The sequence below is a fragment of the Hyperoodon ampullatus genome (assembly GCF_949752795.1).
Source record: "Hyperoodon ampullatus genome assembly, chromosome: 8".
Lineage (NCBI taxonomy): Eukaryota > Metazoa > Chordata > Mammalia > Artiodactyla > Ziphiidae > Hyperoodon > Hyperoodon ampullatus.
This window is the reverse complement of record NC_136921.1, coordinates 8767751-8793874: the sequence shown is the minus strand read 5'-3', so window position 1 is coordinate 8793874 and position 26124 is coordinate 8767751. Positions and strand designations below refer to the sequence as shown.

The following is a 26124-nucleotide window of genomic DNA, read 5'->3' as shown; positions in this document are numbered from 1 at the left end:
TTAGAAAATCTTTGACCCCTTTCCATGAAAGGCAGTAATAATAATAGCTGCCATGTATGGGCAGCTGCTATGGGCCAGCAGTGTGCTTGGCACTTTGAGTATATGTGTTCTTTAATCCTCACAATAACCCTTCAAGATCATTATCATTTTCCCCATTTTATAGGTTAGGAAATGAGAAGCAGAGACATTAAGTGTCTTGCCCCAGGTTACCCAGCAAGAAATTGGTAGGGTAGAGATTTGAACCCAGGTCTTTAACTGAATTATAGTTGATTTACAATATTATATTAGTTTCAGGTATACAACATAAGTGATTCAATATTTTTATAGATTATACTCCATTAAAGTTATTGTAAAATAATGGCTATATTTGGTCTTTATAATTTTAAAGGCTCTCTCTGTATACATGAAATGTGTTCTAAAATGAAGACTTTAAGTATTATACAGTGCCTGGATCGGGACAATAGTGAGTTAACGTGGGTTTGGGGGCAGCAATACGTCCTTCCATCCAAAACATAGCCTTCCAGGAAAGGGAAAAAAGTAGGATAGGGCCAATGAGTACTGACACCAAAGAAGATTTGCATAGTCCAGCTGTGCCCATGGTGGCTTGGCCATCAAGTGCTGCCATGGGGTACGGGGACAGGGTGGGGGGGATTCCAAGAAGACAACCCTAGAACCTTCCAAGGCTGCCGCTCTAAGACTTATGCTTCATCGAACTGGCAGAATGAACACCTGGAATCTTACCTAATTCTGGATTTGAGTTTTCTCAGCACCTGTCAAGCAGCCCTAACCTTTACTTAAAATGAAGGACTCTCTTGTGGTTATGAGTTATCCCCCAGACAACCTCACGGGGCACAAACAGAGAAAAAAACTCAGTTTTGGTTCAACCATTTTGTGAGCTGATTCTAGAAAGAAACATTGAGTTTGTTTCTTGTACATAGAGAGAGGAACTAAAAGAAGTTGCGTGGGGTTCAGCCAAGGAAATAGATTTTGTTAGGAAAGCCAGTGATGACTCAGTTGAACTACCGGGGATAAGAAATGAAAAAATCAGTGGTTACAAAGCACGTTGTAATTAAAAGTGGCATGAGACAGAAGTGTAAAACACAAATACGAGTGTCAAGTTCATTGTTATAGTAAAATATTCTGACAGTAGGCATGGTATTCCCTTGAGAAGAATATAATTATTTTTTATTTTGTAGGAGTCTTTTAAATTGTTGCTTTTTTGTTTTGTTTTAATATAAATATATATTGTCTTCCTAGAAACGTTGCAGCAGCTCCACCAGCAGCTGGTAGAAGCTGAGCGTAGGTCAATGACGTACTTGAAACGGTACAATAAGATCCAGGCGGACTACCACAATCTTATCGGAGTCACAGCAGAGCTGGTGGATTCTCTGGAGGCCACAGTCAGTGGCAAGATGGTAAGGAAGGTCCCCCATTGTTCATGTGTCTTTTTTGAGATAAAGATGTGTCATGACACACCTGTTGACAAAAAAGAAGAAAAAGAAGGCATGTACATAGAAAATTCAGGGACTTCCCTGGCGGTCTGGTGATTAAGACACCACTCTTCCACTGCAGGGGGCACGGGTTCGATCCCTGGTCGGGGAACTAAGATCCCGCATGCTGCACAGCAAGGCCAAAAAATAGAAAAAAGAAAGAAAGAAAGAAAATTCAAACAGTACAGAAATAAATAAAAAGAAAGTGTGTGTTTTCCTTTTGCCTTCTCTCCTCTTAAAACGTAACTGCCATCATCCTGGCATGCTTCCTACAACCAGGGTCGACACGACACCAGGTGTGGCATGCGGGCCACAGATGGGCACATGAGCTCTTACAACTGGAGTGTGCAAGCAGAGGCCTGCAGACCACCAGGCAGGGGTTGGAAGGGCCTCCACTATCAAAACAGGGAGAGATGGGGTTGGGGGAACACTGGAATCTTAACTAGCTTGTTCTTCATGTAAAAGAAATACGTGCTCTTGGTAAAAGATTGAAACAATTCAGAGGAGTATATAGTTAGGAGCAAAAGGCCCCTTCCACACACAATTCCTAAGTCTCATTTTCTTACTGACATTCAAGATTAACACTTTCTTGTGTATTATTTCAGAACACTTCTGTGCGTGTGCATGTGTGTGCACGTGTGTGCGTGTGCATACTATATGCACATACTTGGGATCTTGTGACCCATTACTCTTCTCAAACTTGCTATTTCACTTTCAATATATCTTGGAGATCTTTCCACATGACCACACACCTACTTCATTCTTTTTGATGCTTGTACATTATTATTCCACTGCAAAGGTGAACCGTAATTCATCAGATCTCTGATGAGGAACATTTAGATTTTTTTGTTTGCTATAACAAAAACTGTTATAGTGAACATCCTTGTATATACTGTATACCTTTGAATATAGGTAAGATAAGAGCCTAAGAATGGAATTGCTAGGTCAAAGGTTATGGGCATTAAAATTTTGAGAGATGTTTTGCCAAATTATTTCTCCAAAGATTTCAACAATGTGTACCCACCCCCCACCCCCAGTAGCGTATCAGAGCATCTATTTCTCCACACACTTGCCAACACTGGACATGATTATACGTTGAGATTTTTGCCAGTTTGGTAAGTAAAACTTGGTATTCTGAATGTTTCTATTTACATTTCTTTAATTATGTATGAGGCTGAATATATTTTCATATGTTTTTTGGCCATTTATATATTTGTCTTTTAGTCAACTGTTTATTCATGTCCTTTTCTCACTCACTTGTTTTAAGCAAGAGAGTGACAGAATCAGATTTCCTTGTTAAAGGGATGGGTCTGGTATCAGTTCCGGTATCAGCCAAAAGAGGAAACAGTTTCAGGAGCAAGGGGTTGATCCAAAGTCTCAAAAATCACAGAAAACTCTAGAAGTCCAGACTGAAAAGTGTCCAATGTTTCTGACACTTAGAAGGTCATTGGTGGTGGCCTTTGCCATGAGTTTCCTTGGGGTGATTCAGATGGGGCTTGACTGTGGTGTATTGAAAGGTACAGGGAAGGGGAGGCGGCAGATGTTGGCTGTTCTTTAAAGGACCTTGGCTGTGAAGGAAGAACACTGAGAGGGTGGTTGATAGATGAGGGCCTAGGGAGGAGAAAGGGGAAGGTATTTTTAAAATATTAAATATATTTGGACATGTTTCTAGGTTGTAGGGAAGGAACAGGTTTACAAGGAAAGGTTAAATATACGGGATGAAAAAGGAATGATTAAATTTTGATACTGTGGGAATTCAGAGGAAATGGGCTCAGGATAATGTAGGAGGTGCAGCCTTGACATGGGGCCCTTCTTTGTCTGAGTCACTTATAGCTGAGTGTCGAGGGATGACCAGAGACATCTGGCACAGAGGGACAGTCCTTCTGGTGCCGAAGCAGACCAGATGTTTCAAGGGGACAGACAGGAGGACCATAGGGAGACAAAAGGGCCTAGCCCAGCATTCTGGCTCTTTCCAACTCACCAACCAGTTGAGTTGTCTTCCTCCTGTGGGGACGAATGAGTGAGGGGTAGGTAGAGAGCCAGTTACATTACCATCTGGAAGTTCAGCACACGGAACCATGAGGCCGGGGAAAAGGAGCTTCCCTCTCCAACCAGGCACAGGAAAAAGTCTGGAAGGGGGTAAAATTGTTAAGAGTAGTTACCTCCAGGGATTGGCTTGTGGGGTGGGGCTGGGGAGAGGTTGTGTTACCTTTTAAACGAGCACATGTTACCCCTATAAAAAGAAAAGACAGAAGACGAAAAGAAAACGTTTCAGAGATTACCACCTTAGATGCTGGATGTCCATCCTGAATCATGGTAGCTAATGAGAGAGGTATGAGAGATGCTGAAGGAAGAGGCCATGATGCAGTGGCACTGATGCAGCAGTAACCCAGCCTCCTGTTGTCTAGCGCTGGGGAGTGTATACAGTGTCTCCGTCACTCATTCAGTAAGCATCTACTGAGCCATCTGTCCTGTGCTAGGCTCTCCCTAGATCTCATTTACCCCCCTCCCCGTGACACAGAGCTGACAGGTCAGGAAAGCAGGAGGCGGAGCTGTTGGTTTTCTCGAGTCCACTGCTTGAGCCCAGATCTTCAGGTTTTCAGTCCGGCTTTCTTTCCACCACATTATGGCCACCCAGTGACTTTGTTGCTGGAATTAACAAAAAATGGTTTAAAATCGGTTTATTTTATGGGAAATCCCTGGCGGTCCAGTGGTTAGGACTCTGCCGTTTCACTGCTGAGGGCACGGGTTCAATCCCTGGTCAGGGAACTGAGATCCCACAAGCCGCCCTGTGCAGCCAAAAGAAAAAAGAAAAGTCAGTTTATTCTACATGACAGCAGGAGTACGTTAAGTGGAGTCCTGTAACTTAAAGTATGCTATCCCGTGACCACACCAGTAGTGTGTTAGTTTTTGCATCAGGCTCAGTGCTTCAACTCCCTGGGGCTGCGATGTTAAAGCAAAAGGTCACCTTTGTGCCCTCGGAGAGGCTGTTGAGAGTCAGCTCCGACACTGGCTAGGGCGCCTCTCACGGCTCCGGGGATGTCTCACCCCTTTCACCCGCCGTCCATCCTCTGTCCTCCGGCAGATCACCCCCGAGTACCTGCAGAGCGTCTGCGTCCGCCTCTTCAGCAACCAGATGCGGCAGAGCCTGGCGCGCAGCGTGGACTTCACGAGGCCCGGCACGGTGAGGCTCTGCGCCCGGGTCTGCCCCCAGGTGTCAAAATCCCGTAACTTTAAAAAATGGGAGAACAGGAGAAAATAACACATTCGGAGTCTGCATCTCAGGGGGCTTTGGAGGTCTGTGCGTTCCCAGAAGGCAGAGTGGGTTTGGGCCGCTGGGAGGCGGCCCCCTGGGGGCGGGGGCGGGGAAGGCGCGTTTGTCTCTTCCAGGCGGAGCTGCTTGTTGGGTCCCAGGGCCGCTAATGGCAGTAAGGCAGTAGGAAACGAAGGAAACCTCGTCCTGTTTGAAAAATCACTGCCGTGTTGGGGTTGTGCGGTGTCAGACGGGCTTTCCTTTTATCTTTTTAAACTTTATACTTAGAATCATTGCAAATGTACAGAAAAGCTGCAAAAACTGCCCGAAGGACACTTGTATACCCTTTACCCATATTCACCACCTGCTAGCGTTTTGCTCATTTGTTTGTTTACTTTCTCTCCACACACACCCATACACACACAATATGTTTTCTGAACCATCTGAGGATAAATTACATATGTTTATGGCCCTTTGCTCCTAAAACTGGAGTGCAGGGTGCATTTCTTAACAGCAGTGTTCTCTTATATAACCATGTGATTGTCAACTTCAGTAAAGTTAATATCGAGGCAGTATTTTTACCTGACTAACCTACAGTGCACGTCCCAGTTTTGCCAGCGGAGCCATTAACGACCTCTACAGCAGCCCTTCCCCGTGCCCGGAGTGTGGGCTCAGGTGTTAGGTGGATTTGTCGTGTCTCTTTAGCCTCCTTTCAGCTTCAACACTCCCCCCCGACCCCACCCCTGTCTTTCTTTCTTTGACTTTCATGACATCGACATTTTAAAAGAAGACAGTCCTTCCCCTTCTTTAAAAATAGAACATTTCTCCTTTTGTGGTTGATGTTTCCTTGTGGTCAGATTCAGGCCAAGACATTGCGTTACAGGCCAAGACATTACGTAGGTGATGTGTCCTTCCTAGGAGAGCTCATCTGGAGGCATGTGGAGCTGAGTCGCATTCTTAACCAGGGGCACGAGTATAGCTGTGTCTCCGTGAACCCATGTCCCGGGAGCGCACACCAACCTGCCTCCTGGTCCGGAGGCTGTGTGTGTGGAGCCGGGCAATTAGGAAGGAAGCACCGGGTGATCCTGAGGCAACCCCGAGGGTCAGAGCCCCAGCTTTTAATTAAGTGTTTGCACATTAATACTAGAGTCTTCATAAACAAGGCCTTTTTCAGCATTAAAATAATCTACCTGATTCTCAAGTAGATTTGAAGCAGCTTATTATGAGAAAACACAAATATGAGAAATGAAAAAATAGAAAATAAAAATAAAGAAAGAAATTTTGGTTAGAATTCATAGAAACTGAAAGTAGACTGGTGGTCGCCAGGGAGTGGGGGAGATGAGGGGATGTTGGTCAAAGGGTACAGACATCTGGCTTTAAAATGAATAGGTCTGGGGATGTAATGTGCAGCCTGATGACTACAGTTAACAATACTGTATTGTGTACTCGAAGGTTTCTAAGAGAGTAGATCTTAAATGTTCTTACAACAGCAAAAGGTAATTATGTGAGGTGACAGCTGTGTTAACTGACCTTATTGTGGTAATCATTTCACAATATATACATTTATTAGATTATCACACTGTATGCCTGAAACTCACACAATGTTGTATGTCAGTTATATCTCAGTAATGCTGGGGGAAAAAAAGAAATTGTGCTTAAAGGAAAATGAGGGTAGGAAGAATAAAAGTAAGCCAGGGCTAAGGCTAGTATAAAAAAATGCATGTCCTAAGTTACTGTACCCCTGGGAGCGAGACCCAGATTTGGCTGTGGGCTTCCTAGTAGCCTGTGCAAAAAACAGTTACATGACTTATTTCTAAAGGAAGAGAGGGTGATATTCACTGCATCATTAACGGCATTTGTGCTACACGTGTAGCCTGTGAAGCACAGCAGTAAAATGAACGCCTATGAGCCCATCACACATGCCCACAATAGACCATTTCAATGCCACCAACGTCCCCTATGTGCCCTTTAGACCGTGAACTTTTTCCAAGTAGGTATATTACTCTTACAATTTAAAAACAAGTCTAAGTACATTTTTTTTTGAGGACTGGAAGGTCAAAAAACTGCTGCACAGGGTTTTTCTGGTGCTAAGACCTGAGGAGAGTTCCTCTCTTGGATCTTGGTAGAAAGGACACGGTAACGTGGTGAAGAGCCAGCGTCCTTGACTGTGTCCTCGGGGTGCACGTGGAAGTGCACCGCCAGGCTTTCGCTGTGTCGGCTGTGCCACACATGGACAGGAGCTGCGGAGTCCATGCTTTAGTATGTGGGTGCAGTGATGTCAGCATACAGGAATCTTAGCGAATCGACCATTTTTAAAATGTCAGTAAAGCACACACAGACATCTGAGTTTCGAAAAAGTAACTCCCTCATGGGCCCTCTAGGATGAGGGGCTTCAAGCCACATCCTTGTGGCCTGGCTGAGTTGACCCTCTGTGTCCAGTGTATGGTTAGCTATAAGTCATCAACCTAAGGTAACATTAAGGATAGAGTGTGTTCACCAAAAATGATGGCTTTCTAGCAGTAATTAGCATAGCATGATCTGTGTCTAATAAGACCACTTCTTCCCCCCCCTTCCATTTATGTATTAATTCAGTAAATACTTAGTGTTCTTCAGGTTTGTTTATAAAATCCCACCCTGTCTTGCATATACAAGAATCCTGTCTGTTGGCAGAGTGCTGCATCCAGCATATTTAAAACTGATGCTGGGACTTCCCTGGCAGTCTAGTGGTTAAGACTCCACGCTTCCACTGCAGGGGGCACGGGTTCAGTCCCCGGTCAGGGAACTAAGATCCCACGGGCCACGTGAACAAAACTGATGTCATGTTTAAAAGGAGTGGTATAAAAGGGAATGGGGGAACAACGTATCTGATATTTCATCCCATTAGAAGTTACCTTCATTTGTCAAGAGACTGGTCCTACCATCCTTTCCTGTTATGGTGGCACTAAGGTACGGAGTGTAAGCCTCTGAAACCACGGGAGAGAGGATGTGCTCTGTTTGCCTTATCTCGTAACCGTTTTTTTTTTTTCCCCACTTGAGTTATTGACTTAGTAACAGGCCATAAAAACTGCAAACAATTTTTTATTGTTCCTAATGTATTTTTCTTAGAATGTGATAAAAAGTGGGTTAGGGGTCATTATGGAATGATGGAAGTGTAAAAGAATATTGTAGTTGACTAGGCATGCCTAATGTCAATGTATGGTATCAGATTTATAACGCATGAAGAGGAAATTAGGATACAATTTAGATCGGATGTCTGGTGACTGAGCCAATAGGATCTAGGATTTGGACGAAGATTGCTTTTTTATTTGTTTAAGGGAATATAGTCTACCCTAAGTCCAAACAGGATGCCATCAATTTCAAGATAAATAGGTAGGCACAGACCAGCCTTCCTTCTAGACTGGTCCTTGATCAGCTTCTCCCCGGGCTTGAGCATTTCAATTCACTGTACTTGACAAGAGCCTGGCGGAGGCCCATCAGAAAATGGCTGGTACTACAAAGTTTAGTGCCTTTGATACTGGTTTTTAAGTCTGGCTGTTAAGAGTCTGGCCGTCTGCAACCTCATTCACTGTTGAAAGTTCAGAAGGGCTCAGTAAATAAGACCCTTCTTCCCCCTGAGTTCCGAACCAATCGAAAACTACAACAATAGAATGAAGGAAAAAGGAGCTGAAGATATTGCCACTGATTCTGACAAAGCTTATATTGGAGAATGTGGATTTTTTTTTTTTTTTGGTAGGCAGGTGGGTAACCTACTTTTGAGCCCTGAAATTAAAGAACCGTTCTCCCCCCGTCATGGACAGCTGTGGCCCAGCCCCTGCCCTCCACCCCCTCCACCCATACCACTGAGGCTGTGCTCTCTGTGCAGCCTCACTGCCCAGAGGAGGGGGGTGCAGGGCGGTGCAAGTCCAGTAAGTCACCCCCTCTGGGGGGTATGTGTGAAGACTGTGTATGTGTGGAGGCCGAGGACCCCACTGAGGATATAAGAAGTGTGTTTCCACCCTACCTCCTTCCCGCCCAGGTAACTGTGCCCGGAAGTCTGATGCATTATCAGAGCTGGGCGTCAAATCCACGTGCTCCCAGGGTTGATAATGATGGATTAAATCTTGAGAAGAGAGCTCTCCTGGGTGGCCTCTTGCAGCTTGACTGCTTGTCACCACCCTAACCCCAGGTTTGTCGTGCCGTGGTCCTTACCAAATCAGGCTCCAAACCCTGGGGCTCATTATTTGCTGGGATTTGAGATGACTCTGATTTTGTATTATCAGGAATCTAGTGATAAGTAGTAAAAGGAAAAACTTCTTCCTCAGAGCACAAGAGGGAGGTTTTTTTTGTGTTCTAAGGTTATACAAGGGATACAAGAATATGTGTTAGCTGGAAAATACACAACAATTTAGCAGTAAATGGAGCAAAGCAGAAACCCCTCCCTTCCCTCACACTCACCCCATCCTGCCTTCCTCCACAGATAAGTGTTGACTATGTTTCATATGCATCCTCTAGACCTTTAAAAATTGTATATAATTGAGATTTTATTACACATCATTCTGCAGCTGTCTTTCACTTAACTACATTTTTGAAAGTCTTTCGTGTCCCTTTAGCATACTTGTATTTCCCTTATCTTTCAGAATTTTAATTTGAGAACAATATGGTACATTTAACCATTCCTCTGGCAGACATTGTCGGGTTTTTGCTCTTTCTAATGATGCAGCGTCCATCTTTGTGTGCTGCAAATAGCATTTAAAAGTGCTTTGGCATGCCTTTCTCTTCTTAGCCCCGTTTGCAGTGGGCAAGCATGAATGCAGAGACACTCTCAAGGTGGAAATCTGAGCACAGCCCCCAGTTGAGTCCCAAGTCCCACCCTGTGGCGCCTCTAGGTTTGTGATTCATCGGATGGGAAAGTTTCCATTTAAACCCATCCTTATTGGAAAAATGGCCCTTTGGGGAATTAACCCTCCCTTTCTTCCACGACTCCAGGTAGGCTGCACTGGAAATACAAGTTACAGTACTTCCTGGTGTGATAGCATTCAATATATTAAGGGTCCAGGACATGTGAATCTTAGGAGGCATCTACTTCCAAAATCAACCATCTTTGTTAGCAGTGAAAACCTGCAGGGGTGGGTGGGGGGTGGCGGTGCTGGCGGTGACCCTTTTGGGAGGTGGCCTCGTGCAGTTGTTCAGAAGCCTTGCTGTGGCACTATTCTGCTAAGGAGGGTACTTCCCGAAGCTTCCCGCTGTGTGGACTGTGGCTCTGCAAATGAAGTCCAGCATCTTCAGCCTTGGCGTTCTCCCTTAGGTGGCTTGCTTAAGTCTTGGCAGGACGCCTGCCCTTTCCCCCTGTTGCCACTGCATTTCGAGGCAGCCTTTCTGGGCCCAGTGCTCTGTGTATCGAGGAGGAGGAGTTGCACACCTGGTTCCCCTCTCGCTACCACACCTCACACACCAGTGCCTGTCACGTACCTGAACGGACCCTGGTGATGTGAGGATTGAATACCTTTGGTCTCATCAGTCGGTAGGACCGTGATTGGCAGAGGGTAACTGTGCCATTAGCTCAGACCTTTTCCCCGACCTCCAAACCCAGACTTACCGGCCTTCTCCCCGTGAATGTCTGACAGGCACGTCACACTTTCCATGTCCCATCCCAGGCTCATCTTTTCCTCCACACAGGTGATTTCCCTCCTGTGTTTCTGTCTCAGCAAATGGCACTCCAGGGAACCCCGAGAGTCACCCTTTCCTCTGCCCTGTGCTCAGGTGGCCGTGGGGATCTGGGCGGGCTTCCTCCCTCCTGCCCTGCCTCTGTTGCTTTGTGTCTGTTCAGGCTCTCCCTCTTTCTGTCCTGGCTTAGAGCAACATTTCCTGCCTAGTCTCAGTCTCAAAATTCGTAGATTTCTGATGGCTCATTCACACGGGAGCTGGAGTGACCTTTCTGGTTGTGTCTTATTTATTTACTTATGCCCTCAGGCTTCAGGAAGGTACATACAGGAATCCCATCTCATTACTTCCGGTCCAGCGTGCTCAGCATGGAGTCCCCAGCCCTCCACGATCTCATGCGCATCTGTCTCTCCCGGCCTGACTTGGGTCTCAGAAACCCCAAGAAGCCCCAGCCCCTGGCACCTCCCCAGGTGTGCCGTTGCTGCGCACCTTGCCCGGCCCCAGGCTCTCAGATGCCTTCAGGCTGCGGGGTGGTGAGGCAAGGCCAAGGGCTCAGACACCGGGCACTCCCACGCCGCACGCACGCACAAATAGCGCCGCTTCCAGATCGCATTTGCACAGTTTTCCATTCCAGTGCTCCCCTTCTGCGGTCACAACCCTGCGTTTTCGAGTTGTGTCCGTACCCCTTCCTGTTACAGAGTTGGCCATAGCAGCCTCCCTTGTCCATGTGGCGGGGATGCCCCTCTGGGTCCCCGGCTCCTGTTGCCTCTCTGTCACGTGGCCAACACACATTTCCTCAGGTTTCCCTCGGTGGTGACTTAACCTCTCCTGGTGACCATTCCCCGTGAGGTCGCCTGACAAGGGTCCTGCCTTTGTCCTGCACCGCACAGGCGGCACCTGGGTTCAGCGTTAGTCCCACGTGGGCGGGGCCAGGGAAGAAGGGCTGGCAGCGGGCCAGCCTGGTCCGAGGAGGTTTCTGGCTCCAGACGGGGCCTTCCTGTCGCCCTGGGGCTCGCAGCTGCTGCTGGTGTCGTCGAGGCTCCTTCTTTCTGACCCTCCCTGGGCTGCGCACGCCCGCTGCCGTCCTGTGGAGCAGCAGTTCCCGAAGTGTGTGCCTCGAAGCCAGTCCCACGGGATGTTCCCGTCCCCAAGCAAACTGTTGATGTCACAAGTTTGAGACACGCTGGGTACTGAGATTCACAACTGTCAGCCGTACACCAAACTCCCCGGAGAAGTCCCACAGTGACAGGCCCCCGCCAACCCAGTCCACCTCCAGTCGCTGGTGACCCAGGGACACTCTCGCCACGTCACACCTCCTCCCGGTTTCTCTAAGCACGCTTCCTGACGTCGTGCGTCATTAGCAAAGCCCCTCGTCCCGCTGTTGTCACCAAGAGTGGTCCCAGGCTCGTGTGGCCCCAGTAATGCCTTCGCCCACACCATGACCCCGAGGGCCGGGCTCCGCTTCCTTGCCTGCAGCTGGGAAGGGGTGGGGCCGTAGTGCTGCGCGTTCACTCTCGGCTTAGGTAGCAGTTCAGTTCTCCCACGTCCAAGCTTTGCAGAGAGCCCTGCCCTGAGCCCGGCACGGCACAGGCGCTCAGCGACTCACTGACGTGCGTACGTTCCTCGTTCCGCTGGCCTCTACCTGTGCCCGGAAAGGGCTGCCGCACGTTCACGCTGTGCTTGCCCAGTGGAAAGCGCCACCCATCTGTGCCCACATCCGCTGTGGCCGGGGCGCCGGCCTCCTCCTGGTGCCCCAGGCCTTGGGGGCCTTACTCTGAGTGCCCAGCGTAGAATCCCAGAGCTCACACAGCGCCCACTGGGGCTGCGGTCAGGGCCTCCTTAGCAAGGGGACGCTCCCTCGGCTTGTGGTCCATACTCAAAATCTAGAGTTACCTTGAGAGGGAAATTATTCCAACTGATGATGATTCTGGGGCCTCTCCCAGCTTTCTCTTCCTGGGGCTTTTCTTCCTTAGCCAGACTGTCGTAGCTGTGTCCACCCCGCCTACACGCAGAGCAGCACCCGCAGCTGGTGGCAGTGACCTTTAGAAATCCAATCCAAAGTAAAGGTTAGTCAACAGATCAGAGCAGCCCCCTCAGTGTTCGAGTATTCTTATTAACACCTCCACCTTAGAAGGAAGTGGTAGCCGTCGCCCGCTGTGAGTTCTCCATTCCGTGGGCAAGTTTATACTTGGGTGTCAATGTTAAGGTCAACTTCTACTTCATAACTTACGCCCAGTACCTCTCAGCTCTAGCATCCCCGTCAGCACTGGGAGCTCAGCGTGAACAGGCAGAAAAGAGGGGAAGCCATGCTGACTTCCATGCGCTCTTGTTGGCATCTGCGCCCACTGGTATAGCACTGCCACCATCTTGCAGGTGAGGCACGGAGAGTTATTTGATCCTTGTTTCTGCCCATTGGATTGCAAGCTCTCTGAGAAGAGGGCTTTTGCCTTGCTCACCGATATCAGCGGTGCCTAGCAGAGGCCTGTTAGATGGTGGGCAGTCAGCACTTACTGAATGAAATACCACAACTTCCTCCCTTGTTAGGAGCAGGCTGGGCCATTCTCCCCTCGGCTCATTGCCAGCTTTAAAAGAAAATTTTTTTTTTTTTTTTTTTTTGCGGTAGGCGGGCCTGTCACTGTTGTGGCCTCTCCCATTGCGGAGCACAGGCTCCGGACGCACAGGCTCAGCGGCCATGGCTCACGGGCCCAGCCACTCCGCGGCATGTGGGATCTTCCCGGACCAGGGCACGAACCCGTGTCCACTGCATCGGCAGGCGGACTCTCAACCACTGCGCCACCAGGGAAGCCCGAAAATTTTTTTTTACTTGATTGAATAGTAAAGTCTCAATACTGTTTAACATACTGGTTCTTCTCATGAAAGGGTCAGTTATTACTGCTTTTCAATTAATTTCTTCACAGGGCAAATAGAACGATATAGAATTTAGAAAAAGAAAAAAATCAGTGTTTTAAAAGATAGAGAACATTTTCTTAATTATGAAAAATGGTGGGGGGGGCTTCCCTGGTGGCGCAGTGGTTGAGAGTCCGCCTGCCGACGCAGGGGACACGGGTTCGTGCCCCGGTCTGGGAAGATCCCACATGCCGCGGAGCGGCTGGGCGCGTGAGCCATGGCCGCTGAGCCTGCGTGTCCGGAGCCTGTGCTCCACAACGGGAGAGGCCACAACAGTGAGAGGCCTGCGTACCGGAAAAAAAAAAAAAGAAAAAAAAATGATAAAAGGGAGGGTGTATGTAAATGAATTTTATTTGTGGAAATATGAAGTAGCCAATATCACTAATTTTAAAATATTTTTCTCTGGTGTATATATTATGCTAGTGTTTTACTATGGCTGTGTCCTTCGTTGACCACATTACTGGCTCCTTGATCCCCTTAGTGTGTTAGACAAGTCATGTAGATGACATTTCAAACAATGTTCTGAGTTCCTTGCTGTTTAAGCCAATAACAGGAATAACAGGTAATTAATTTTTAAAAAGTCAAGGATTTTAAAAAAAAAGAAAGGAAAGGGAATTCCCTGGCAGTCCAGTGGTTAGGACGCCGAGCTCTGACTGCCGAGGGCCTGGGTTCAGTCCCTCGCCGGGGAACTAAGATCCCACAAGCTGCACGGTGTGGCCAAAAAAGAAAAGGAAAAGTCAAAGGTTAAAAGTTACAAGAACATACATGGGTTTAAAAGCAGGGTTTTCGGTCTTCAAGGTGAGAATATGGGGATCTGTAAATACTGCAAAGGGAAGCAGTCGAGAACGGGGCCGATTTATTACATTTAGTTATTAAATCAGTCAAGGATTCCGGAGTGCCCTCTTTTGGAAGTCAGTCTTCATTCATGCATTCAACAAATAAATGTTGATTGAGTGCCTCTGTGGTCCAGGTACTGTGCCAGGTGCTGGGGACATGCAGGTGCTATATCTGTAGCCCTTGTGAAACTCCGTGTCTGCTAAAGGAGAAAGGCACAGAAATGGCTGCAAAATGATCACAGTTCCATATGATCAGCGTGGATAATGTTCCGTTCGACAGTTGTGGTGACATAGAGGGAACGGAGTACTACTGCCCGCCCTGTCGGGAAGGGCTCCACAGACGGCTGAGACTTCCTCTCTTCGCCTCTACTTACTTTTTTCCCCTAGAGTTCTTTTAGACAAATTCCAAACATTCCATCATTTTACCTATAAATAATTCAATATACATCTCTAACAGATAAGGGCTTCAAAAAACGAAAAACGTAACCACAGTGCCTTATATAATTAATACTAATTCCTTAGTATCATGTAATACCAGTGCAGTCCATTTTCACATTTCCCGTGTTTTCTCAAAATGTCTTTTACAGTTGGTTTGAGTCCATCCAAACAAGTGCCATTCACAGCATTTGGTGGTTTCTCTATTTTAGTACATGCTTAATACCACGTTGCTGTAGTAGCAAAAGCAAAACAAAAAAACAATAAATGGAACGTGCCCATAAAGTAGGCAATGATTTGGCCTCTAGGCAGGATTAAAAGGGGGTAGGGTGGGAGGGGGATTGTGAATTTTTTCCGTAAACACCTCTAGAGCGACTTGTTGCCAAGTGCATGTGTTATTTTTATACTCAAAGGTAAAATCTTAATAAAGAAGAAAACCAGGGTAATAAACTGATTTTCATTGCTTTTGTTCTTTATGATGTCTTTGACTAGGCAGCTTTAAGTTCCTCTGGGAGCTTGGTCAGGGCGAACCCACCCGTTTTCTTATAGACTGCTGCTTGGAGTGGAGTAACAACAAGCCAAAGGTGGTGGCTTGGGAAATGCGTCAGTAGGGTGTTACTAAACTTGGACTTGGGCTAATTTTTAAATCATATACGATTATGGTTGGAGAATCCTGGTGGATGAAAAACTGTGCAAATCTGTTGGTTCTGTGCCGTTACAGTGATTTGGGATTAATGCATTGCTGTCAATGTTTAACACGATCTATTTCCTTCTCTCCCCTTCCCCCTCAGGCTTCAACCATTTTAAGAGCCTCCTTGGCACCCGTGTAAGTAATTGCTCTTAGGAATTGTTATTAAGGAGAATAGCTATGGGTAAAGCTGAAATTCAAAACAGTTTTAATAAATGCTCTTAACCACCTAGCTTAGACGAATTCCTTTGATTAAGCTGGAGCTACATGTGGGTATTAAAGGAAATACCAGTAATCATAAGTAATACTTATAAAATACTTATAAAAGTATCTTTTAAAGTCAATTCTATTTACGTTGGTGAGGTAGCATCCAATGGAAAAAATTGTTGAATTGTTCCTATAATATTCTATAGAAATCAGTTTAATCTACTGTCATAGGGCAGTCAACAGAATGTTGCAGTGTCTAAATTTTATGTTCTCTCCTGAGTCACATTGTGACCAGGGCCACAGGATAGCTCTGTGTGTGCTGGAGCATTCCTATCCAAGTCAGTTAGGCTGTCCCCCATGGGGGTATCTGATGCACGGGGGCTTCACCAGGCATGTGTGTTGCACTAGCAGGGAAGTTGAGAACCTTTGGCATGGACACGAGGACTAGGGTGGGTTCTGGTGACCCTCTGAGCCAGCCTTGGGTGGTGGTGGGGATTGGAGGGGTGGGTGCTATGATATTACCAAGACACCTGCAGTCGATAACAACATTCCTCCTTCCCTCCGTCCTGCCCGAGTCTGACATTAACCCTGCACTCTGTTCACTTCAGATGGTGGCTGTAGAATGCAGACTGCCAGGGTTAAAACCCCCCTCTGCCACCGGCTCTGTGACCTTGGACCACTTTTATAACCTGTCTGTACCTCAGTTTCCTCATGGACTGTGGGAGAGTGGCTGGACCACAGAAATGGGGGATAGCTGAGCAACTTAGTAATATTGCCATTATTGGCAAGTAAATATGGCCCAAATATATATGACCGTTTTTCCTCCTTTGAGTAGAAGTTCCCCAGCTATAGAACATTATCAAACTTGGCTTTACAAATGGAACTTTTTTTGTCTAGAAAAAGAGCCTGTTTGCATTTTAAATTAAAACTTTTTTTCATTTTGAAATAATTTCAGAGTTGCAAAAATAGAACAAAGAATTCCCATATACCCTTCACCCAGATTCCCCAGTGTTAATATTTTACACAAGCCCAGTGCAGTTATCAAAATCAGAAAATTAATGCTGAAAAAGTACTGTCCTCTAGTCTGCAGGGCTTATTCATATTTTATCGGTTGTTCCATTACGTCCTTTCTCTGGTCTGAGGTTCAATCTAGGATCGCACGTTAGTCTTGTCATGTCTTAGTTTCCTTTAATTTGAAATCATTCTTCAGTCTTTGTCTTTCGAGGCCTTGACACTTTTGAAGAATACTGACCAGTTATTTATAAATGGAATTTTTTAAAGTATTTGTATTAATTTTTAAACTCACAATAGTATCTGCCTCTGGAAAAAAATCAAAATAATCAATTTGCCATGTACGGAGGTTTACCATTTGCTATATATTTTTTTTAATCTTTTTTTTTTTTTTTTTTTTGCCGTACGCAGGCCTCTCACCGTTGTGGCCTCTCCCGTTGCGGAGCACAGGCTCCGGATGTGCAGGCTCAGCGGTCATGGCTCACGGGCCCAGCCGCTCCACGGCACGTGGGATCCTCCCGGACCGGGGCACGAACCCGTGTCCCCTGCATCAGCAGGCGGACTCTCAACCACTACGCCACCAGGGAAGCCCCATTTGCTATATTAAATAGAAGATGCTGACGCTCCTCCCCAAGAGTGTTAACTGAGACACCATTCGATGCCCTCTTTTCTGGTTTTTTTCTTCCAGGCCCTATAAGAGGATCTCATTTTTTCTTTTAAAAACTAACCTTAAGGGAATACCCTGGTGGTCCAGTGGTTAGGACTGCGCGCTTTCACTGCTGAGGGCACGGGTTCGATCCATGGTCTTGGGGAACTAAGATCCTGCAAGCTGCGTGGCGTGGCAAAAAAAAAAAACAAAAAACTAGCATGTAATTTTTTCCTATAATGTAAGTAATACATGCTAATTATAGAAAATGTGAGTCTATAGAAACATGAAGAAGAAAATTTAAAGAACCCCAAATCCTACTTCCCAGAGGTATTAGCTCAGTTTTTACTCCACCCTTAAAAACAAATGAAACCCTACAGCTTTAGTCTTTTCACTCAATTCTTCATGAATTCTCATTTAATATTAATAGTCTCTGCACAGTATTAGAAGAATCATATTTTGTTTTGTTCTTAGTTTTTTTATTTTGAAATAATTATAGATTCATAGGAAGCTGAGTCCCTCAGTGTCTCAGATAAATAAGGTGGTGACATCTTATCTGACTGTAGTACAACAGCAAAACGAGGAAATTAACATGGAGACAGTGCAGACCTCATTCAGTTTTCAATTTTTCTATACACTCCAATCTTCTTCTATTCAACAAAACAAAATGTGAAGATACTTGTTTTAGTGACAAGGCATCTGAGGTGGTCCCTTTTGTTTCTGGCCAGCCAGATGCAGGCGTTGGGTCATCTGCACCGTGTAGATCTCTGAACAGCGATCTCTCTTAGTTGAAACCTGCCTTCGCCTGAGGTCTGACTCGGAGTCCTCTTGAGGAGGGTTTGCAAATTGCCCTACTTACCACCTGCCTCACTGGCACGTCCCCACTGCCGCTTCCTGGCCACACCCTCCTACCTCCTGGAGGGTCAGCTGTGCACCTCCTCTTCACAGTTGTTTTCTGACCCCTGTTCTGTCCTTCACTTCCCCCCAAGCCAGTCCCTCAGGCTTGAGAGGGACAGTGGCTTCAGGTTTTTAGGGAGGACCCTAGGGGCCTGCTGAAACTAATAGGCTTTGGACTTGGCTCAGGATTCTAAATAGAACTCAGGATTCTATGATGCCTCCAAGGTGATTTCATCCCCATGGTGTGGAGCCCTGGGCTATTGTGAATATGATGGTTTCTAATCCCATTAGGCAGAGACTCCTTGTTTTAGGAAAAGTGTTATATAGACCCCAGTACATGCAACAGAAGAGACAGAGCTGAGCCCGTCGAAGCTGGGGTGGGGGGCCTGGAATCCAGCCCTCTTGGTGGAGGCCTGGAGTTAACGCCAGGAGTACAGAGAGCAAGTGGGCCACTGCCCATACAGTGCGTCAGAGCAGCTCTAGATGAGACTGTCATGATACTCAGGAGGTGTAATGAACATGCCCTTTTGCACTGTTCTTTCTCTTTGAACTTGTGTTGCTGAGTAGGAAATTGAAGGATGTCCCATTACTGCCCTCCTTGGATTATGAGAAACTGAAGAAGGATTTGATTTTGGGGAGTGACCGCTTGAAAGCCTTCTTGTTGCAGGCTCTGCGCTGGGTAAGTACCTTTTTCTGGAAGTTAAAATAAAAAGGGGGGCTTCCCTGGTGGCGCAGTGGTTGAGAGTCCACCTGCCGATGCGGGGGACACGGGTTCGTGCCCCGGTCTGGGGAGATCCCACATGCCGCGCAGCGGCTGGGCCCGTGAGCCATGGCCGCGGAGCCTGTGCTCCGCAATGGGAGAGGCCACAACAGTGGGAGGCCCAGGTACCGAAAAAAAAAAAAGGCCATGCTGGTTTTCTTGGCTGGCTGCCTTGCCTGTATCTTTTAACCCATCTTCTCAAAATCTTTCTTCATGCTTCCTGCTGACACCAAGAGCAAAAATGAAAAGCAGCTTCCGAAGATCGCTGTGGTCTCTTTTTAAAAACCCCTATGTTGACATCACAGCTGCCATTGCCCTCACTCGATGATTTGATACATGATGATTTGGTACATGTAGTTTCAAGGGCCCGGAGATGTCCTGGTATCTGGCCCTTCCCCGGTCCTGAGCCAGACTCACAGCTGGTGGCGTCGGTGTGTTAGAGCACGAGTCCCGCTCACACTGACCCCCGCAGAGACCTCTGGATTTAGGTATTCCTGCGCAGCCACATGAGCAGACATCAAGGGTGAAAACATATTAACAAGTCTTTAAGGAAAATAGAGTGTCATCTAAGTAGTTGCTTTTCTGGGAATTCCCTGGTGGTCCAGTGGTTAGGACTCCACGCTTCCCCAGCAGGGGGCACAGGTTCGATCCCTGGTCAGGGAACTAAGATCCCGCAAGCCACGCGGCGCAGCCAAAAAAAAAGAAAAAAAGCCTTCGTTTAAATAAATAAATGGTTGCTTTTCTCACCAATTTTCAGATTGATCACAGTTAAGGCAGTGGTTCTCAAGCTTTCTGGTCCCAGACCTCTTGACACTGTCAAAAATTACTGAGGAACCCAAAGAGCTTTTGTTTATGTGAATTTTATCTACCCAAATTGACAGTATTAGAAGTTAAAGCTGAGAAAACGTAAAATATATATTTATTAATTCATTTGAGATGAACAATAATAAACCGAGGACATAACAGAAATAACATATTTTGTGTGAAAAATAACTATTTTCCAAACTAAAAAAAAATTAGTGAGAAGACTGACATTGTTTTACACTTTTATAAATTTCTTTTTTTTTTTTTTTTTTTTTTGTTACGCGGGCCTCTCACTGTTGTGGCCTCTCCCCTTGCGGAGCACAGGCTCCGGACGCACAGGCTCAGCGGCCATGGCTCACGGGCCCAGCCGCTCCACGGCATGTGGGATCCTCCCGGACCGGGGCACGAACTCGTGTCCCCTGCATCGGCAGGTGGACTCTCAACCACTGCGCCACCAGGGAAGCCTACACATTTCTTTAATGTCTGGCTTAATGAAGGGCAGCTGGATTCTCATCTCTGCTTCTACATTCAGTTTGTCACAGTATCTATCACGCTTCATATGACCTCTGAGAGGTTGACCATTAAAAAGACAAAACAGGGGCCTCCCTGGTGGCGCAGTGGTTGAGAGTCCGCCTGCCGATGCAGGGGATACGGGTTCGTGCCCCGGTCTGGGAGGATCCCATATACCGCGGAGCGGCTGGGCCCGTGAGCCATGGCTGCTGAGCCTGTGCATCCGGAGCCTGTGCTCCGCAACGGGAGAGGCCACAACAGTGAGAGGCCCGCGTACCACAAAAAAAAAAAAAAAAAAAAAAAAAAAAAGACAAAACATGCCTTAGTAGTATTATGAAAATAATTGTGACCTTCTAGACTACCCTGAAGGGACTCTCCTGAAGGGAACTCTCCCTGAAGAGAACCCCTTCTAGATTCCTGGGGTTCCCCGGACTACATTGTGAGAACTGCTGGCCTAAGCCAACACTGGTTCACTCTTTTTTTTTTTTTTTTAATTTTTATTGGAGTACAGTTTATTTATTTACTTATTTATTTAAATTTATTTATTTATTTTTGGCTACGTTGGGTCTTCGTTGCTGCTCTTGGGCTTTCTCTAGTTGTGGCAAGCGGGGGCTACCCTTCACTGTGGTGCGTGGGCTTCTCATTGAGGTGGCTTCTCTTGCTGCAGAGCACGGGCTGTAGGTGCGCGGGCTTCAGTAGTTGTGGCATGCAGCTCTAGTGTGCAGGCTCAGTAGTTGTGGCACACAGGCTCAGTAGTTGTGGCGCACGGGCTTAGTTGCTCTGCGGCATGTGGGATCTTCCCGGACCAGGGCTCGAACTCGTGTCCCCTGCATCAGCAGGTGTATTCTTAACCCCTGGGCCACCAGGAAAGTCCCTGGTTCACTCTTTAACTGAACAATCTATTCTAATTCACCTTGCAATAGCGTCAAACCCCTTCATGGATCCCCCAATTTCAGATTATGTTGACATCCAAATGCCTCTGAGTGATTTCCCCATCTCTCTGGATAACAAAAACTCTCCTCACTTGCACTCTGATGGTTGGCAGTGCTTCCCGGAATATGGTCTGGAGGAGCACTCTGAGGACGCATCCAGGATCAGCAGGAAGAGTCCTGTGGCCAGTGTGTCTGCTCTGGTTTTGTTGACTAGAGTGGGTGGGGTGACATGAGTAACCGCTAGTGGCTGTCCCTGCCCGGAGGTTTGCCGCTGCTCCAGTTACCAGCCTCCCTTTGGCGCTTCGATTATCCGCTGGGCACTTGCTATCGGTCCATGCTATTGAGCCTCTTGGCGAGACAGGATATTCCTTTGCTGAATGAATGTCATAGAACAAGCAGGAAAAATAAAGAGATCCTTGTAATTCTGTCTGAGACCCCTCCAGCCCCTCACCCCTGCACCCCAGCCCAGCAGTAGCCTCTGAACTCACCAGAAGGGCGGCAGCCCCTGTGACCGTGTAAAGCCCATGGGTGAGAAGGCGGGAAGAGCAGCAGACTGTCCGAAACCCGAAGGTGGAGGTCCTGAGAGGCCAGGGTCCCGGAGACGTGGGACCCACTGCGGCCAAGGAGGGAGGCCCTGGGGGGAGGGAGGACCATATGCAAGGAGGGCGGTGCCAGGGGTGCCACACATGCGCACGCGCACGCACACGCACACACAGTATCCGCAGTGCTGCTGTGCCAGCCCCTGTGGGATGGGTCTGCTCTGTGCGCCTGGTGCTCATTCATGGCCGCCCCCCGTCGGGCACCATGCAAAGGCACCCTGTGTGTTCACACCGCCCTCAGCTGGACCACACGTCCCAGCCCCCACTGCGCTCACATCCCCCCGTGCTGCCCAATAGTCTGCTCGTCCTTCGGGTACCAACTCTTGAGCCACTTACGGCAAAAAAAAAAAAAAAAAAAAAAAGCCCTCTCCAGGCATTGCTGCGCTGTCTCTTATCTGCTCCCTTACAATCCAGTCTGACACAATCCTTCACTGCTCTGGAGGCTACATGCGTAAGTTGACTCCTGCATCGCCCATGCGGAAGTACGCTGTAATTTTTTGTTAACTGACTTGTTGGCTGGTTGGCCAGCCGGCTGGGTATTACTCATCCTGTTTGGTGAAATGCATAGTTACTGGTGCTGCCAGCTGTGGGAACAGTTTCCTCCACATCGACACCTGGGTCCTGTTGCTCGTTTTTCTTCATTCTAGCGCTTGACCACATCGCACCCTGGAGAGCAGAGGGAGACCGTTCTGCAGGCCTACATCAGCAACGACCTCTTGGACTGTCACAGCCGTAGCCAGGTGGGTGAGAGAGGGCCCAGCGCCCAGCCAGGGCCTGCATTTCTGGGAAGGATCTTAGAAGGAGGAGGCTTTCATTTCTATGCATATCTTCAGCGTAGTGACTGTATGTCAGCCTGGGGCTTCTGTTAGCTTCCGAAATCTGCTGTCCACCCTGGACACTGTCCCACTTCTCACTTCTAATGCAGAGTCCGAAACAAGTTAGTACTGCTTGATTCAACTCTGGAGCTCCTTTCTGCCATTTTTCCTTTTCTCAAATTCCCTGCTCTTTCCCTCACCCCACTGCTTACCGTGAGTCCTGAAAACTCAGGATGACTTACAATGGGCAAGGCAGGTAAGCAGATTCAAACTGTTTTCATCTGGACCCGACTTAAAAAGTGTCTTCAACACTCTTTGTATATAGCTTTGGACCAGATAGGTCTAATGGTGCAGTGGGAAAAGTATGGGGTTTAGAGGGAGATAAACTGGTTTCAAATCTCTGCCCCACCGACTATTGGCCAGACACCCTTAAGCAAATTTCTCAGTCTCAGGGAGCTTTCCACCACCAAGAAGGGGCCATCACCTGCCTCGTGAGGTTGTTGGGAAGGCTGCGTGTGGTCACGTGTGGGAAGAACTTAACCCAGGGCCCAGCTCGGAGGAGTCCTCCTCCCCCCTCCTCATCCCTCTTCCCTGTTCTCAGCACCTGGTATCCTACCGAAGGAGGATCGACAGCTTGAACATGCCCTATGCAGAGGAGATACTGCATCTCATTATTTCAGTTTCATCGTTATCCAAAATGCTCTAAAAACTTCATCTCCCTCCTGTTAGGCTTCACAGTGTGCGCCCTGAGTGCAGTATCAATACCTCTTAGGATCGCTGATGAAACAGCCCTGGAGAAAGCTTGTTGCGCGTAATCTGTTGTGTGCACAGGTGACAACATTTAAGGGTTTTGAGTTTCTTCTTTGTACACAATCGTATTGTTCCCATGAAACAGTTAAGTATGAAAAATAGTCCCTCAAATTCTTATTTTCTTTTCCTTTTTTTTTTCTGTTGGTATTTGTAATGGCACAGAAACCAGCCTGTAAGACACAAAGCAACTGAATAATATACTGTCATGACTTACGAACTCAAATTCAAAGAGTGAATTCAATACTGATTCTGTCTGAACTGCGATATTTCATTGAATCTAAGATGTAATTTCTCCCCGCATTTTAGCATCTCCGAAACTGGGGTGTATCTAATAGCCGATGGCCTGTTACAGTTTAACTTGCAGTGCTTTTTTCTTTCTTGGATATATATAAAAAAATAATATGTCCTCCTATGAAAGGTGTCTTAGGTTTTGTGATATATGATATTTGTCAAAATGCCGAAATCTTTATAGTCACTGAAGATGTCATGTCTTCCTCAGGTCATTATTTTTAATTGCTATGGCTTATTTATTTTTTTTAATAAGGAATGAGCTGGAGTTATCTTAAGATGTCAGAGAATCTGCAGAGCAGGAGAATTCCTTGGGAAATATGGGTGCCGTGTCACCATGACACCAAAATAAATTGGGATATATATATATATATATATATATAATCTCCCACGTTTTGTTTATCCATTGATCAACAGACACTTGAGTTACCTCTACCGTTTGGCTGTTGTAAATAATGCTGCATTGAACATGAGTGTGCACACCCTCACTTTTGTCTCAATCAGTTCCTTGCTTTTCTTTGTAGTGTCCACATTTGCATATGTACCCTGAATAATATAGTGTTTGATTTGGGGTTTGCTGAGTAGCAAGCACAGACCTTGCTCTGCAAGGAAAGGGCACTGTTCCCATGTTAGATGAAGGCACCTAGGGGAAGATGACATGAATAAAATTGCTGGATTATAATCAGGCGTAGCTTCCCTGGGCTCTTAATGGTCCCCTCTGGGGACATTGGTAATCAAAGTCAGGAGAGAATCCCAGGAAGCACAGGGCCTCTGGCAGGGCTGAAAGGTAGGCCAGGTACTGGTTATCCAGCAGCATTATGTATGGCCAAGGGGAATGGTGAGCCGCTCTGTAATTTGGGTTTTTAAGCTTGCCTCGTCTCCTTCTAGTTCTCAGGAGCTGATCACATGAGGACAGTTCTGTGGGGATGAAAAGACTTTGATCCACACAGCAGGGTGTGAATGGGGGAGCTGGAGCTTCATCAGAACAAGGGCAGGGGTATCCAAGTGTGGATGAGTCTGGGCTCACCTTACCCAGGTAGTTTGCACTCTATTTGAAAATATGTTACATGGTGCACTACTTTGGATCCCTGGCCGTATTTACTAAAACCGCATAGTCTGTGTCCTAGCAAAACCACTCCTAAGTATAACCCCAACAGAAATGTGTCCATACGTTCAACTAAAAGATGTGTAAGAATGCTCATAACAGCACTATTTATAAGAATCAAAACTCTGGCTATAACCCAAATGTCCCATCAAGAGTAGAATGGGTAAATCACCTGGGATATATTTGTAAAATGGGATATATTGAGCAATGAGAAGGAGCACACAGCATACGACATGGATGAATCTCACAAACATAAAACTGAATGAAAAAGTCAGATATAAAAGAATACATACTGCATGACTTTATTTATTTAAAAAATTTAAAAACAGACAGAACTAACCTACGATATAAGAAGCCAGGAGAGATATTGCCCTTGATTTGGAAAGGGACCCCGGAAGGGTGTCTGGGGCTTTGGTAATGTTCTGTTTCTTGATTTGACTACCGGTTACCCATGTGTCATCAAGCCGCACACTCATGATCTGGGCAATATTCTGTATGGATGTTATATTTCAATAAAAATTTTACCTAAATGAAGATGGTACAGTGGCAGTAGGCATCTTGGGGATGACGGCCTTTGGTATGTCACTCTCTTGAGTCAGTCATTCAGCCTGTACTGGTGGCCCTCCACATCTGGGGCACAGCTGCCTTCCAGAAATCTCTTTTCACCAAACGTATGTTGATTCCTTGCAGCCCTTTCCTGAATTGGATCTCTGTTTCCAATATCCCTTATTGTTTTCTTGGTGAAGCACAGCCTTTAGTTAATAGCTTCTAGAAACAGGATGGATGGGGAGTATATTTTTCAAGACTGTGTATGTCTGAAAATATCGTTATTCTTTGTATAGAACTCTGGGTTGTAAATAATTATCCTTCAGAATTTTGAAGATATTCCTTCATTGTCTTTTAGGTTCCAGTGTTGCTGTTGAAAAGTCCCAAGCCATTCTAATTCCTGACCCTTTGTATGTGACCTGTTTTCTTCTCTTTAGAAACGTGTTGAATCTTTTCTTTTTCACCAGTGTTAATGAACTTCCCATTGATGCCTTTCATGATGTGTATTTGATTCACTGTTTTGAGCACTTTGTGAGTCCTTTCAATCTGACAACTTTAGTTCTGGGAACTTTTCTTGAGTTGTTTTGTTGATGATTTCCTCTCTTGTTTTCTCTGTTCACGCTTTCTGAATGTTGGGCCTCTTGAACTGGTTCTCTAATTCTCTTTTTTCTCATATTTTCCATGTTTTTCTTTTTGTTCCACTTTCTGGGAGATTTCCACATCTTTATTTTCCAACCCTGCTGTAGAGTTTTTCATTTCCCTTTTGTGTTTTTGTGTTTTTTTGGTAGCATTCTGTTGTTGCATGGATACAGTTATATCTCTGAGGATATTAATGACAAATTTTTGTCTATTTTTAGTTTTCTTCTCCCTGCAGTCTCATTTCCTCGAAGTTGCTTCTCTCCCCTGCCCCATTTGTTTTGGCCTTATTTTCCATGTTAGAAACTT

At 46.5% G+C, this 26124-nt stretch overlaps 1 protein-coding gene across 1 annotated transcript in view; it reads left to right on the top strand.

The window, feature by feature from the left end:
- ARMC9 (armadillo repeat containing 9) overlaps positions 1 to 26124 on the top strand; it is a gene marked incomplete at its 3' end in the record, with an annotated part of 143076 nt that overhangs the window by 28876 nt on the left and 88076 nt on the right. The window contains exons 8-12 of the mRNA XM_079710378.1: positions 1258 to 1415; positions 4576 to 4674; positions 15353 to 15387; positions 18578 to 18689; positions 22263 to 22355. Of these exons, the coding sequence (XP_079566504.1) occupies positions 1258 to 1415; positions 4576 to 4674; positions 15353 to 15387; positions 18578 to 18689; positions 22263 to 22355 (497 nt within the window). The remainder of the gene's footprint in view (positions 1 to 1257; positions 1416 to 4575; positions 4675 to 15352; positions 15388 to 18577; positions 18690 to 22262; positions 22356 to 26124) is intronic.